Below are 16,506 nucleotides of genomic sequence, written 5' to 3' on the forward strand. Positions count from 1 at the left end.
CATATGCACACACACACACAGTCACACACAGTGGCCGGTAAGCAGCCGTCTGGACCACTTCGTGAAGAAGGAGGAGGAGACGTTTCTTTAGTTTTAACGCCGCCACTTTATTTATTGACTGTCCAACACTCTCATCACCTCTAGGTGCTCGTTCACTTCTCGTACGTATTCACCAGAGGTGTAAAGTAACAAATTACATTTACTCACGTTACTGTAATCGAGTATTTTTTTGTGTACTTTGTAATTTTTTGAGTAGTTTTTGAAATGGGTAATTTTACTTTTACTTAAGTAGATTTTGACTGAGGTATTGTACTTCGCTACATTGGAAATTACATCCGTTACTGAGTAAAAAAAAAACATGGTTCAAGGTGCAAGGCAGTTCTCACTGCAGTGGTAGACAGTGTTGTGGACGAGGCAAACCTGCCAGTAGCGATCTTTTCCGTATTTTTCAGGAAGTGCCTTTTCAAAATAAAAGAAACCATTTCAAAATAAATGTATCAAAACTTTGATTTGTTGTGCCTTTTGTTTGCAGAGTATGAATAAATAAACATGCAAAATTAGCAATAATAAAACAAAATACAAAAAACATTTATTTTAGTAATTGATAGATATGAAGTACAGTTTAAGGGAAGGGGTAGTGATGGATAAAGTTTTCTTTAAAAAACAAGTTAAGTCTTTCATTCTCACTTTCCACCTTAAAACTATGAAATGATCTGAACTTGACATGTCTTCCCAAAAGTTCTTAAATGTTGTGTTGACATGTTAAATGTTTAATGTTTGACATGTTTAATGTCATTGCACTTATATTTGTAAAGATTCTCCTTTAATTAAAAATAACTGTTTTAGGATTGGATTTATGAGCCCTTGTCCTTTTTTGGACTGTATAGGAGCGGCCCCCATCAAGTTGTTGGAAGTAACCAAGTAACTTTTACTTAAAGTACATTTTAAATGAACTACTTTTTACTTTTACTTGAGTAGATTTTTAGATGGGTACTTTTACTTGTACTTAAGTAAAATTTCATCAAAGTAAAGGTACTTTTACTTGAGTGCAATATTTCAGTACTTTTTAACACCTCTGGTATTCACACACTTCTTGCGCCTTTCCCACAATACCCAGGTGCACTACGCCACTCTCTGGGCCCGTTCCTTAAAGGGGCAGGCCATACCTGCAAATGTTGTTGCTTATAATTATTACTAGTAGTGACATCTGTAGAGGCATGAGTATTACCAGTAGCTAAATCTGCATTTTTTATCAAAATGGCACAGCCTAGACATTGAGAGACAACCCATTGCGTGAGTATTTTTACTTTTAATACTTAAAGAAAATTTAAAAGTAAGTACTTTTTACTTTTACTTAAGTAGGATTGTTGATGTAGTACTTTTACTTTTACTTAAGTATATATTTTCCTGGGTACTTGTACTTTTACTTAGGTACTAAACTTCAGTACTTCCTCCACCACTGCCCACAGCTCAACAGAACCGCGAAAGCAGAAACCTTACGACCGACCGGAGACTTCACACAAAGCCAGGACGAACGGCGAACTGCACAGCAACTTTCTCCCTTTCCAAGGACTGATAACATAACATGGGCTTAATAATGAGACTAGACTAGAAGCAAGACTGTTTATTTGATTCTGTGTGGTGTTTTTAAAGTTTGATATATGTGGTGATATTGTATTAAAGTTAAATGAGAGTAAGGTTAGTTTGTAATGCTCTTCACATTTCTCTCTGATCCTTTCCGTCTCTTATCAGCATTTACACAGACACCGCATAACTCCTCCCCTCATTAGCTCAGCCCCCCGCTAAATGTTGAAAAACCACATTCGAAGAAGGGGGGGGGGGCTGTTAACCTTAGTTGTCCAAACCACCATTTTGAAAGCAGGCTTATCAGGATGTGAACTGTGGCAACCACCATTTTGAGAACACCTAATTTACATACAAACACACTCACATACATATCTTTGTTGCAATTAGTACATTTGTGAGTAATTTGTGTTTTTATACTTCATTAAATTCATAATAAATGTTTTTCTTTCACAAATGCTCCTTCATTAGTGCTGCATAAGTTAATTTTGCCAACCTCTACACTCTCAAGAACTCCATAACCTTCACTGTTCATTATATAATCTTAAATAGTAAATATTCAGATTTTTAATTGAACTACATCTAAATGAGACTGATCTTAATCAATAAATTGGCTATCTTTTCCCTTCTATGAAGGGTGGTGCCCCGAGACAACTTTAACCAATTAAAGTTATGATTTAATATTAATATTTTAAATATTAATGTTTTATATTTTATTTTTGATAACCAAATTTATTGAACGCCTGAAGGCACACCATCTTAAGGTATCACTCCTAACCATTATTGCACAACAGTGATCTACTGTGTTTGATCCATTTATTTGAATTCATGTGGATCAGATGATTGTTTCTCTGATAATCATCAGGACAATATTCACAGCCTGTAACTTTAAAGTCTATAATTCCAATGAGAACATCACAATGTTTGATTTGTTTCTAAATCAACTTTTCTTATATCAAATTATCTTTTGGCAAATTAATCAATGAATCAGGGATAAAATTTATCTTTTATCATGTGTCGGGCATCAAATAATAAATTTAGATAAAATATAATTTCCTCTTTCTAACGGTTCTCCAACAATCACAATGAAGCCTCTAATAAAGGTTATTGAAGTGCATGTAACAGAATACATGCGTCTGGTTACCTCAGCAAATAGATAAAGACATTTCAGTTCCAGCAGCTGTTGCTGTGGTTGGACAACCATCTAATAAACATTTTGCATTCATAGAATAAAAGTTACTGATACTCACAGAATAAGGACAGCACCCGGAGCAAAGAGTTCCCCATGGTCCCATCCAGCAGCGCCACTCAGACACACTTCAAGACAGGTGGAGAATCAGTGGAACACATCTCTTATCAACATGAGAGAGGGAGGTGTTGCTGCACTTCTGTTTCCTGGGTCAGTTTCCTTCTTCACAGGAACCTCACACCCCCACTCTGAGGCTGCTTGTACTTTAATACGTTTGTGTTGCTGTCGAGCCACCGTGATAGAAATCAGCACACGTCCCTGCACCAGACAGAACTGTCGTCCTTACAGTTACTGGACATTTTGAATGATATGATATCTGAAATAATTGGAATAGCAATGATGGAAATTTTAAAACAGTAAAAAAGAAAAGTAGTATTGCATTAAACATGTCTTGAGTGTAAAATGTCTTTGTAGATTATGATCATTTCATGTTGTGGAAGATTTCTTTGACTTCTTGATCAGAATCAGAATGAGAAGTATTTTATTGCCAAGTACATTTACACATACAAGGAATTTGTTCTGGTTATTGGTGCAAACAATAAACATAGAAACATAAAAACGCAATAAATACAACATACATAGGAGAGCAATAAAAAATAGGAAACCAGTATATTTTTACTCACTGTTTACTTCTTATATACTCACTTTTTACCAATATTTATACAAAGTAATGTTTATTATGACATAAACATTTCTGAATAAAAATATATAAAAAGTGAAGTAAAAAGTGAAATGCTAAATGCAAAACAGTGAACAGTCGTCCTTATAGTTACTGGACATTTAGAATTATATGATATCTGAAATAATGGGGATAGCAACGATGGAAATTTAAAACAGTAAAAAAGAAAAGTAGTATTGCCTCAAATATGTCTTCAGTGTAAAATGTCTTTGTTGATTATGATCATTTAATGTTGTGACATTTTGATGACAGGAAACAACGTTATCTGACAGGAAACATGCAATCAGATGTTAAAACTACAGCACGCAACATGTGTCCTTTAATTCTAATTCTAATTCCAAAGACGTCTATATTATCACTGATTTACAGGCAAGCAAATAATCTGACAATAGTGTGTTGATTTAATTCATAAACACTAGAATGACACAAGATGTGGAATTTCCCTCTGAGTGCCTCCGCCGAGCCCCGACAGTCCAGTTCAATCATCTGCAAACACTAATATACCAGTTCTCTAAATGGGAATCTTTCACTGGGAAACTGGTGGAAAAGTCCAACATGTTAATTTTAAACAAAGTCAAAAACTTCCTGCCTCTTTGTCTGTTTCTGCACCAAACTCATTGGGTTCTTGGCTCCATCCTTCTGCCAAGTTTTGTGGATATTGGTTCAGTAGTTTTTGTGTAATCCTGCTGATGAACCAACAAACACAACAATGGACATGGGTGAGAACATGAGCTCCTGGTGGAGGTAGCGACGGCTTTCATGGAGATCAGAAGATAATATATCACTTTATTGAGTCTTTTCAGGATCCGTCCTCTGACTCCAGATGCTCTGCATGAAGACTGCTGCTTAAAATGCAGACGTTTAAAGAGCATGTATCTATGATGTGTGAAATGCTGGTGATCACCTTCAATCACAGTGTGAAGAAGAACATAACAAGAACCATGTGCAGCAGTAGTTTGAATTCATCACGTTCACTTTTACCCAAACTACAAATAGAACTGTAGTTAAATGTAAAAAGCCTTTTGATTTAAAACGTGTTGCAGATGCCAGCTTCACATTTCATGTGAAATACTATTCACATGAAAAATCCCTTCATGCACCAGTGTGTTAGTGGTTCTGTGTGTGTTTATGGCATCATGGATTCAAGACCTTTTACAATAAATAGCAAAAAGGTGAAAGTGCTGAATAAAAGTGGATGATTTCACACAGAGGAAAAGTAAGAGATCAGGGGAATCAAACCAACAACCTGCTGGACGTCAGAGAAACCAGATAATGACGTCACATGAAATAGAGTGAAGCAGCAGCTCAAGATCAACTTTATTATCCCCAAGAGTCCGTTTGTGTTACAGCAGGCAGATAATAAAGGAAATTAATAATTCTATACACACAACACACATGTACATAAGGGCCTGTAGATCACATGACGCTTTAATGAGGCCGACGTTTGTGTTGCTGTCGAGCCACCGTGATAGAAATCAGCACACGTCCCTGCACCAGACAGAACTGTCCTCCTTATAGTTACTGGACATTTTGAATTATATGATATCTGAAATAATGGGGATAGCAATGATGGGAATTTAATACAGTAAAAAAGAAAAGTAGTATTGCCTCAAATATGACTTCAGTGTTAAATGTCTTGTAGATTATGATCATTTCATGTTGTGGAAGATGTCTTAGGCTTCTTGATAACAGGAAACAACGTCACCTGACAGGAAACATGCAATCAGATATTAATGAGGCCGACGGTCGCAGGGACGAATGAGTTCTTACGTCTCAAAGTCTTTCATCTTGGTTAGATTCTATAGATCTGTAAGAATCAGAACCAGATTCAGAATCAGAATCAGAATTCTTTTAATTGCCAAGTATATTTGCATATACAGGAAATTGCCTTGGTGTGGTTGGTGCACTCTACATAAACAACAATAAGACATTAAACAACAATATATACTTTATTATATTAATAATAAATGTTTTTCTTACACAAAGGTTCCTTCACTAATGTTGCATAAGTTAATTTTGCCAACATCTACACTGACAAGAACTCTATAAACCTTCACTGTTCATTATATAATCTTTAATAGTAAATATTGAGATTTCTAATTGAACTAGATCTAAATGAGACTGATCTTAATCAATAAATTGGCTCTTTTCCCTTCTGTGAAGGGTGGTGCCCGGAGAGAACTTTAAATCAACTAAAGTTATGGTTTAATATTAATATTTTAAATATTAATGTTTTTATATTTTATTAAAATATAACCACATTTATTGAACGCCTAAAGGCACACCAGCTTATGGTATCACTCCTAACCATTATTGCACAACACTGTGACATGAAGTGACAATAACACAATAAACACAACAAATGAAATGGACATCAGTGTGTTTCCACTGCAGGTCGATCACCTGAAAAACTCATGAACTGTTCTCGAGTTCTTTCTTCGTCATCGTCATCGTCATGGCGACGTCTTTGTGTTGCTAACCTCCTCACAACAGGTTCCTGTGTTGCGTCTGTTGATGGTGGAGACGAGGATCAGGCGTGTCTGTGTCTGTGTGTGTGTGTGTGTGTGTGTCTGTGTGTCTGTGTGTGTGTGTGTGTGTTTTATGGAAACAGGCCCCTCCCTGCAGTCAGTGAACATGTTGTGTCTTCATGTCTGACCATGTGATGGTAAATGATCTGATGTGAAGCTCGTACGAACACACCATCTAATTTTCTTCTTTTTTTCAGATCACGACATGTTAAAAGAGTCTCAGATGTAAAAGTTCATAAAACATGAGGAGGCGGAAACATTCCAGTTATTTGAACCCTCTGAAGTCTGCAGGAGAAATACTCCTCCAGTGTTGAGCTGTTTTCAGGTTCTGCAGGTTCCTCAGGTTCTGTCTGTGAGAACTAACATCTGAGTCAGTGTCTCTGGATGTTCTGGATCTTCTCCTGCAGCCTCCTGGTAACATGTGTGTAACATGTGTGTAACATGTCAGAGTCCATGTGAGGAACCAGCAGGACAATGTGTGGAAGCTTCCCAGTGAGCTAGTGGACGTGTGGACGAGGTTTCTAACACGTGACGTGAAACCTGAAGAACACAAACATCTCAGGATGAAGAAGAGGAGCCGGACACGTAGAAGACGAAGACGTCCACTTGGAAACACGAGGAGATTCCAGCAGCTTCTTCTTCTGTGGTGTGACACAAACCCTGATTCAGTGACCTGCTGCTGAGAACTGACCAATCACAAACAAGCAGTGACATCACATCCCCAAAAGACACATCTGGTTCTCTGTCACCTGCTTCTCAGGTGTTTTAATTCACACTGCCCCCTGGTGTTCAGAGGTGAGAACTGCACCTTTGCGTGGTTGTAAACAGAACAGGAAGTAAAGAAGAAGAAACAAAGTCGTTTTCCAAACGCGTCTTTATTTCACTTGTGTTTTATAAAACAAGAATCTGCCCTGAAGCTTGATTATATCTGTGTGTGTGTGTGTGTGTGTGTGTGTGTGTGTGTGTGTGTGTGTGTGTGTGTGTGTGTGTGTGTGTGTGTGTGTGTGAGAGAGTAAAGCAACATGCAGTTAAAGGCCTCAGATATGTCTGTCAGTGGGCGGAGTCAGCATAGTGACCTGGGTGATGTCGTCCTACACCGACCAACCAGCTGAGTGCATGGTGTCATCACCTGAGTGTTACAAACTGACAGTGTGTGTGTGTGTCTGTCAGTGTGTGTGTGTGTGTGTGTGTGTGTGTGTGTGTGTGTGTGTGTGTGTGTGTATATGTCAGTGTGTGTGTGTGTGTGTGTGTGTGTGTGTGTGTGTTTGTGTGTGTGTGTGTGTGTGTGCGCACAATGAGAGACAAGTATGATGCAGAGGTAGTGTAGCCATGGCAACGGGGGGTTATAATGAGCACAGGGTGTCTCTTGGTTAATGTGGTGAAGATGAAGCAGCTGTTAGTGATGAGCAGGTCAAAGGTCAAAGGTTAAACGTTGTGAAGTTAGTTTCCTCTGGTTCGCCCCTCAGAGTCTGAGAAGAACAAACAGACACAGAGAAATCAGATTAGAAAAGGACTCAACACCCCCCCAACACACCTGGTGCTTTATGGTCTGTTTGACTCTAAATGATCATAATTCACTAAATGATCATCAGCTGTTTGAAGACTTGAAACTAGAGACTGAGACAGAAACTCCTGAATGTTACTGACGTTATAAAGTGAAGTATTTATAATATATAAAGTAATTTTCTCATAGACTTCTATAGAGACAGACATTGAAGTCTGCGTCCCAGTGATTTTAAAGCCGTCCACTGGGATGAGACCTGGTGGACACTGAGGACCAGTGACACGCTGACACACGCACCATGTGACTTCCTGTCGGGTTCAGATCCTCAGGGCAGGAAAGCGTCTCTCGTCTCACCTACTGTGCGCCGGCTTCGCTTTGTCCTTCAGCTTCTGTCTTTGGAAGGTCGGCCTGAGAGAGAGAGAGAGGGCAGAGGTCACACGACTGTCACATAACCCCGCCCACAATCAAAGCTACATTTCTCCCAGAGCAACGACAGGTAAACAAACACATTTCATTGGTCTGTGTCCCTGTTTCACTTCAAGGTCACGACCTCCATCATCACTGGTGACGATTGAACCTTTTTCTACTTGGATACACAACGTTTGTTCAGGGAGAAGTGTAACTTTATATTTCAACCAGTGACTGAATGTCAACGAGATTCATGTTAATAAAGATGAAGACACGCCTCCTCTTCCTTCTGTTCAAACAGGAAGCTATAATATCTCAGATGTGAACGCTGCCATCTTGTGGTGAAGACGTCATTTACAGTCAGAGGCTGCGTTAGAGTGAAAAGACCTGAAGTGTTTCAGCAGCCGCCATAAAACCATCTGTTTGAATTCTGTAAATGATGAGGAAAGGAGCCTCAATGCTTCCTAACTTGTCTCCTTTACCAGAGGAAACATCAGACCATCCTTAACTAAAGGAAAGGAGCCTCAATGCTTCCTTACTCGTCTCCTTTAGCCAAGGAAACATCGACCATCCTTAACTAAAGGAAAGGAGCCTCAATGCCTCCTAACTTGTCTCCTTTAGCAGAGGAGACATCAGACCATCCTTAACTAAAGGAAAGGAATCTAATGCTTCCTAACTTGTCTCCTTTACCAGAGGAAACATCAGACCATCCTTAACTAAAGGAAAGGAGCCTCAATGCCTCCTAACTTGTCTCCTTTAGCAGAGGAGACATCAGACCATCCTTAACTAAAGGAAAGGAATCTAATGCTTCCTAACTTGTCTCCTTTACCAGAGGAAACATCAGACCATCCTTAACTAAAGGAAAGGAGCCTCAATGCCTCCTAACTTGTCTCCTTTAGCATAGGAGACATCAGACCATCCTTTATGAAAGAAAGGGAGCCTCAATGCTTCCTAACTTGTCTCCTTTAGCCAAGGAAACATCGACCATCCTTAACTAAAGGAAAGGAGCCTCAATGCCTCCTAACTCGTCTCCTTTAGCAGAGGAGACATCAGACCATCCTTAACTAAAGGAAAGGAATCTAATGCTTCCTAACTTGTCTCCTTTACCAGAGGAGACATCAGACCATCCTTAACTAAAGGAAAGGAATCTAATGCTTCCTAACTTGTCTCCTTTACCAGAGGAAACATCAGACCATCCTTAACTAAAGGAAAGGAGCCTCAATGCCTCCTAACTCGTCTCCTTTAGCCAAGGAAACATCGACCATCCTTCCAAAGGAGAAAATTCCATTATTATAACAGTCGTCAGAGAGTACTGTACATTTTGTGTGAATCTTCTTTCGATAACAAACCGCAGAGTGTAAGTGGAGTCAGATTTCTTCCGCGCTGTCTCCTTTCCTAACTCCTCATGGCTTCTCCTTCACATCTTTCCTTGACCTCAAATAAAACCAAACTGATCAGAAACACTCGAACAAACATCAGTAAGATAAAAACGACCTGAAATGACAAACATTTATTTAACGTCTACATTTATATTTTGGTTGGTCCATGTCCCATCTGCTAACATGGAGAAGGTTTATGACCTGTACTGCAGCCGGGGGGCGATAGAGATGATGTTGCTTTACTTTACGGGGCGTCATGTCGTCCATCTTTATTTACAGTCACTGATGTGTAGAACATCGACTTGTGAAAGAAAGTGAATGAAAGAGTGAAACCCGAGGAGAGAAGCTGAAGAAGCGTTAGTTCACGTGAACGAATCAGTTTCAAGCTCCAGAAAACCTCCAACTGGTTTACTTCAGTTTGACTTTGTTAGTCTAGAGCAGAACGTCATCAGCATAGAGACGAACGTCAGATCGTTTCTTCACTTTTCACGCTGGTTAGTTTTATAAACATAAGTGAAAAACATCATCACAACCTGATAACAGCAGTTTTATAATTATGTTGTTGCTAGCTCAATATTTATAACGCAAGTAAAACGTTCAGATTTGATTCCTGACGTGCAACTGTTACGATGAGAACTGAGATGAAACAAACAAACACTTTGGGTTTTAATTGATGGCAACTGCGAGATGCACTTATTATATAACATGTTTTCTTAACAGGGGATGTGTTTCACTTAGTTATATCATTCCTTTCGGTTCCGTCTCATTAAGATAAACTGAAGCTGTTCAGGTGCATTCTGGGGTTTTCTTCCCATTCTGAAAAGTTGTTAAAATCTTTGAAAAAGAACTGATTAATCATTTACAGTCAGAAAATCATGTCAGGCTACAAGCATCAAACCATGCAATCAGTTAGTAGCTCATCACCGCCCCCCCCCCCCACCCCCCCCACCCCCGACCAATCAGGCACCTCCTCAGCCACTGGTCCCGCCTCCTCCTGTTCCCAGCCAATCACCGGAGATTTGTCAATGAAGAGAGAAAAAAGTTGAATTCATCAACACAGATTAAGACATTAATTTAATATTGGAACTTATTAAAATACAGTTTACTTTTATTGAACTGTTAAAGCAGAAATAAAATATAATCAATAATATAAAATAATCTTTATCAGGATGTTTCATTAGTGTTTAATCAGAATCAGCCTTTGTTTATTTCAGGAGGCTCCTCCTCCTCAGAGTCGCCATGTTGCACCACCATGTTTCTACCGGTCACCTTGTCACCTGGGGGGGGGCAGGTTCTTGCAATCTGCAGCTTCACCACTAGATGTCACTTAATCTGAGACACTGAACCTTCATAAGAGAAATATTTTAAATTTTCGTTTCATTGCAGGAAAAAAGATACATTTTGTTCAGTGAAGAAAATGGCTTAAAGAAAACTGAAATATAAATTTAAATATATTGATTATATTGCTAATATCTGTAACAACCAGATTCTTATGTACTTTAAAAAAAAAAAAAAAAATCGTCTCTTAAAATTATTGTTGCTCCAGAAAACTAAACTGCGAGAGAAAGTGATCGACGCCGTAGACGAAGGTTATTGATGTGATTTCTGTGTTTGTGTATTGAAATTGTTTATGTATATATGAAATTCATTTAAATCCAACAATTCCACCCAGCTTCTCTTGGGTCATGTGACGTGATGTCACTCACCGAGCTGACGAATCCGCTCGCCACAGCTGCATGCTCCACCCCCTCCACCGCGGCCTGGGCGACTTCGTTGGCCCCGGTGACGGCAGAGTCGGCCACAACGTTCGCCTGTTCAGTCGACTTCTGGGAAACTGGACGACAGAAATCAAAGTGTCATGTAAACACACACAGACACACACAAACACACACACACACACACACATACAGACACACACACGTGTATATTGAACAAACCTCAGTCTGACCTAAAATGTCAGAAACCATCTTTGACAAACATTTATTTAACGTCTACTTTTATTTTTTAGTTTGGCCCGTGTCCCATCTGCTAACATGGAGGGGGGGGGGGGGGGGGAGTAATGTACCACACTGCAGCCAGCCACCAGGGGGCGAACGTGATGCGGTGGCGTGACTGTGGGGAGCCATGTTTCTCGTGTGTTACCTGAGTTGACTCCGGTCACGACTCCCTCCATCGTCTTGTTTCCTGACGACAGAAGAAACAAACACATGATTTGTGTTTGTATGAAACAGGAAGTGAGTTAACGTGATGTTGTTTTTTATGATGTGATATTCACACAGTGAGAATGTGAGTGTGACCTGGATTCTGTGCACACACACGCACACACACACACACACACACACACACACACACACACACACACACACTCACACACACACACTGAATAATGACAGCTGCTCCATTGTCTGTTTATTTGTTTATTTTATTATATATTTCATTTACTTTTCCTCTGATCTGTTTAAACTCTGATAGCAGGTCCCACAGCAGCATCTAGTGGACATTAGAGGAACTGCATCTGACCTCAGAGTTCTGGTCTGAACATTACTCACAACATACAAGACAGATCTCGTTTCATTATCGACGTCTTGAATAATATTAAAACAAAGTGAATGTTTGTTGGTTATAGAATTTGTCAGAGACACAGGGACTGAGTCACCCCCCCCCCCCCCCCCCCCGTGGGCGTCCTGCTGCCCGGACACGTGACGAAGCAACTGACCAGAGTCTTTGTCTGTGATTCTGACGCACAAGATGATGATGATGATGATGAAGATGAAGGGGCAGCTCATATCTCCATCACTTTGACTTCTTTCTTCTTCTTTGAGTCGAGTTAGGAGAACGACTGCACACATCTATTAATTATGATTTGTAATCTTTGACAAACGTCTACACGTGAACATCAAACGTCACTTTTACAGTTTCTGTGATTGTTTTCTGTTTTATTTGTTCTGTGTCCTGATGGTTTTCGCCTGTATCACTTTCTCTGCGTCACTTATGTCCAGTGCCTGCTACCGTGTTTGACCTTTGACCTCGGTTTGTCTCAGTCCTTCTCAGGATTTTAACGTTTCTAACGAGATATTTAAATCATCGTGTTTTTAATAAACCTGTATTATCTGGAATGACCAGCAGAGGGTGACTCCACCGATTTGAAAGATTCTCCGTCCAAGCTCTTTTTCTTCGATCCATCTCTCCTCTTCTTCTCGTCCTATCACTTCCTCCATCCCTCCCTTCTTCCATCCTGCTTTGGTGTAGAATTACACTTGTCCTCCGCCCATCCCTTCATCTTATCTATTCACCCTTCACTTTCCACTATAATAAAACCCCAGATATGAGTTGAGGATGAATTGCACTTTTTGGTCTTCCCTCCTTCTTTCATATGATTTTTATATTTTAAGATTCAGCTTTTCAACCCCTCACCCATCGCTCCCTCCACCCCTCTTTTGTTCTATCACTCCATTCATCCCTCTTTCGACTTTCATGTAAAAAAACAGAGCTGAATTTTCTTCTTGTCCTCCTCCCTCCATCTCTCCATCCCTCCCTTCATCCTTCACAGTTCGATGTTGAATTTCACTCGTCTCTTCGCTCCAGTCACGTTGTCTCACGTCAAATTACTCGTCCTCCTTTTCCAGTTTCTCTTTTATTCTTACTTCTGTCTGTCTGTCCTTCTGATCATCTCTCCATCCTCCATTCTTTTCTCCACCTCTGTTTTCTCTATCTTCACTTTCTGTCTGATTGTTATCTTTCACTTAATGTTAAAGTCAAATACATTGTCTGCAGTTGAATTCTGCCCCCCCATCCACCCGCCCATCCCTCCTCTCACCAACAAAGATGACCCCCTCCTTGGTCTTGGTGGCGGCCTCCTCCACGCCGGCCTTCGTCTTCTCGGCAGCGGACACCACTCCGCCCTTCGCCATGGAGAATCCTTTCTTCAGAGCGTCCATGATGCTTTGCTTTTCCTCTCGTCTTCTTCTTGCTTTTCCTTTTGGGTCTTCTTCTCGTCCTATTCGCTCGACTCTTCTGTCCCTTTCTCGTCTCCTTGTGCTCCGTCTGCCTCTGTCGTTTCGCCTCTTCTAGTCTTCCTGCTAATGGATGAGGGAGAGAGAGAGAGAGAGAGAGAGAGAGAGAGGGGTGGAGAGAGGACACGTGAGAAAGAGAGAGAGCTCTTACGAGAAAGGGAGGGAGAGAGGAATAGAGAGATTGTGCACTGGCGCAAACAAAAGAGAGAGAGAGGATGAGCGAGGCAAAGAGAAAAGCAAGAGAGAGAGAGAAAAATAAATAACTGGATGAGAGAGAGACGGATGAAGAAAAGAGGAGGAGTGAAAACAAAAAGCTATTTCAGCGTCGACCCGATAAACTCACGACCTCCAGGAAGTAACCACTGGGCCGTGATTGACAGCTAGTGTCATCCAGGTGGGGAAGGAGGCTCCACCCCCTCTCTCCTAATATGGTTACTTCTGGTTTCAACAAACCAAGATGACTCACCCGATAAATGCAAATGGAGACATGTCCTTGTCCCTCTCTGGGGGCGTGGCTAAGGGTGGAGACATCGTAAAGTTCCAGAGCTTCTGAGGGAGGTTCTGCGATTTATTTCTGAAGACGGGACCTTTCAGATGTTGCTCTTTTGTTGCCGTCAGCTGGATTTCAGTTAACAACTAAACTTCACTTCCTCTTTAAATGACGTCACCACTCCCAAAAAGCCAAACCATCTTGATTGCCCCCTGCATCACACTGACTCTACCCCACCACACCCCACCCCCTGCACATAATTTATAATTTATAACTTATATAATACTGGCACTATCACCAATCTCTGCACCTTCGCACAGCACGTGCCCATAACTCTGTTACTCTGTTACTGTATATATGTATATATACTTTATTTTATTTTATTCTATTTTATTTTATTCTATTTCTTATATATTGTTGTTTTTTATATTGTTGTTTTATGTTTTCGAAAGTAGCGCACCAATGACACCAAGGCAATTTCCTGTATGTGCAAACATACCTGGCAAATAAAAGAATTCTGATTCTGATTCTGATTCTCATTGCCCCCTTGTGGCTGGCTGCAGTATAGGTCATTAACCAAACCCCAAAGATATAAGTTGACGTTAAATTAATGTCAAAGATGCTTTCTGTAATTGCAGGGAGTTCTTATACAGTCACTGATCATCCAAACCAAAACCAGGTCTTAACCCTCAAACTGTCCTCTGAAGAAGTGGGGACCGGTCAAAGTGTCCTCACTCGGTAGGTCTACGTTACATGGTCCTCACAAAGGTATAAGTACAGGATCACACTCTCACACACACACACTTATGTTTGTATTTCTGTCTTAGTGAGTAATGGTTTTGTATTTAAATCTCTTTCCTGGTGTTGATGACTCGAAGCTCTTCACAGTTTTACATTCACGCACACACATTCACGTGTTCTATGGGGGGGCAATTCAGGGTTCAGCATCTTGCCCAAGGACACCTCGGCATGCAGATGTGGAAGACTGGGGATCGAACTGCCGACCTTCAGGTTGGAGGACGACCGGTCTACCCCGACTGATCCTAACCCTTAACTTAACCCAAACCTAATTCTCACCCACAAACAGTCCTCAACGTGAGGTCTGGCTGAAATGTCCTCACAAAGACATCTGTACAAGAGCACACAAACACACAGACACACACACACAGAAATTAATTTCCTGCCTCAAACATCTGATTCAGCGTTTGCTTGTTCACATGATTTAGTTACTGTGAGTAAAAGTACTCAATGTAGTTACAATACCAAAGTACTGATCATATTTTTTATGAATTAAATTAAAAACTTGGCACAACATATTAAACAGATCTGAGCTCATGATGAGACATTAACCAACAAACCCAGAAACCTTGAACACGTGGAAACGTTTTCCTGTGAACCATCCAATCAGAGACGAGTGGATGACCTCACGTCCAATCAGAGACGAGTGGATGACCTCACGTCCAATCAGAGACGAGTGGACGACCTCACGTCCAAATCACCTGCCCGAGGAATCCAGCACCTGTCCTCTAATTGACTGTTTTATGACAGTGTGTGTGTGTGTGTGTGTGTGTGTGTGTGTGTGTGTGTGTGTGTGTGTGTGTGTGTGTGTGTGTTTGTGTGTGTGTTTGTGAGTGTGTGTGTGTGTGTTAGTTTTCCATAACAGCTGTGACATGTTTCTAGAAACTCAGCAGCTCGATGGTCATGTGAAGAAAACTTTGTGTCTTCATCCAAAGTCGAACCAGAGAATGTCTCCACTTCCTGTTTTTAGTCTGCTCGTATTTACGATGATGATTTTCATTATTGTTTTACCTATTTTTTATCTGAGTAATTAATTTTATGTTTGGTAACTTTTGCCAAAATTTGGAAAGAAATTTACTTGGTTTTCATGCCATGGGTGTGTCCAATTGACTTGATAGCGCCCCCTAAAGTGCAGCGCCTGTAGTACGTTTTACCAAAATGCATGAAAATCATTGAGCATATGTATCAGATTCAGACGTACAAAAAAGTCACAGGACCCATATTCCAAACCCAGCAGGAAGTTTTTGGCTCCACATGTTTGATAAGAGTCCCGGCCTGAACACAGCCACATGCCAATATTCAGTCATACTCATAGCGCCCTCTACTGGCAACAACAAATCACATGTTTTATACTGTGACGTACTTTGGTCAGAAAACTGGATCAATGATAGATTGTGAATCTTTGCTTTTTTGCCATTGCAACGCACCAAAAATGTATGTCTCATATTTATAATTGATCAAATTTTCAAAAGGCTGAATATGCTCGAAAATTCTCGAAACGTATCACATATTTCGAAAATGACAATATGGGTTTTGGTTATTGGTGTTGGCAAAGTGGCTTGATAGCGCCCCCTACAAAACAAAGACCCCTGAGAGTACAATGAAGACTGAATGATGAATGTTGCCAGTTGATGTTGCACAGTGTTCCCGTGGCAACACGACAAATGTATTTTTCACACTGAAGCAGAACATTTCACCAACATGTATGAAAATGTGTATATGAATCTAACCAGACTTACAAAAAGCCTCTTGGACCGATGCCCTCACTAGAACAGGAAGCTGGTGAAGTAGTTTGACTCGTGTTGACGGACAGAGGACGTCTCACCTTGTTAAAGATTTTGAGAAATATTGTAATTTATGAATCTGGGCTATAC

The 16,506-nt window shown here is 40.4% G+C and overlaps 1 protein-coding gene across 1 annotated transcript; it reads right to left on the minus strand.

The window, feature by feature from the left end:
• Nucleotides 1-7,898: 7,898 nt before the first annotated feature.
• LOC133020443 (synuclein-like) lies at nt 7,899-13,269 on the minus strand. Its single transcript, XM_061087006.1, has 5 exons — nt 13,149-13,269; nt 11,474-11,515; nt 11,038-11,165; nt 10,299-10,325; nt 7,899-7,952 (listed from the first exon to the last, which is right to left on the minus strand). The coding sequence occupies exons 1-5, from the start codon at nt 13,267-13,269 to the stop codon at nt 7,899-7,901; spliced, it is 372 nt and encodes a 123-aa protein (XP_060942989.1).
• Nucleotides 13,270-16,506: the final 3,237 nt, after the last annotated feature.

This window comes from Limanda limanda, chromosome 15, assembly GCF_963576545.1.
Source record: "Limanda limanda chromosome 15, fLimLim1.1, whole genome shotgun sequence".
Lineage (NCBI taxonomy): Eukaryota > Metazoa > Chordata > Actinopteri > Pleuronectiformes > Pleuronectidae > Limanda > Limanda limanda.

Coding starts and splice junctions, on each gene's coding strand:
- LOC133020443 (XM_061087006.1), bottom strand. CDS start 13,269: ATGGACGCTCTGAAGAAAGGATTCTCCATGGCGAAGGGCGGAGTGGTG. Junction 11,516..13,148: donor GGAGGGGGTCATCTTTGTTG/GTGAGAGGAGGG, acceptor TTCTGTCGTCAG/GAAACAAGACGATGGAGGGA. Junction 7,953..10,298: donor CGGGACCAGTGGCTGAGGAG/GTGCCTGATTGG, acceptor TCTCTCTCTCAG/GCCGACCTTCCAAAGACAGA.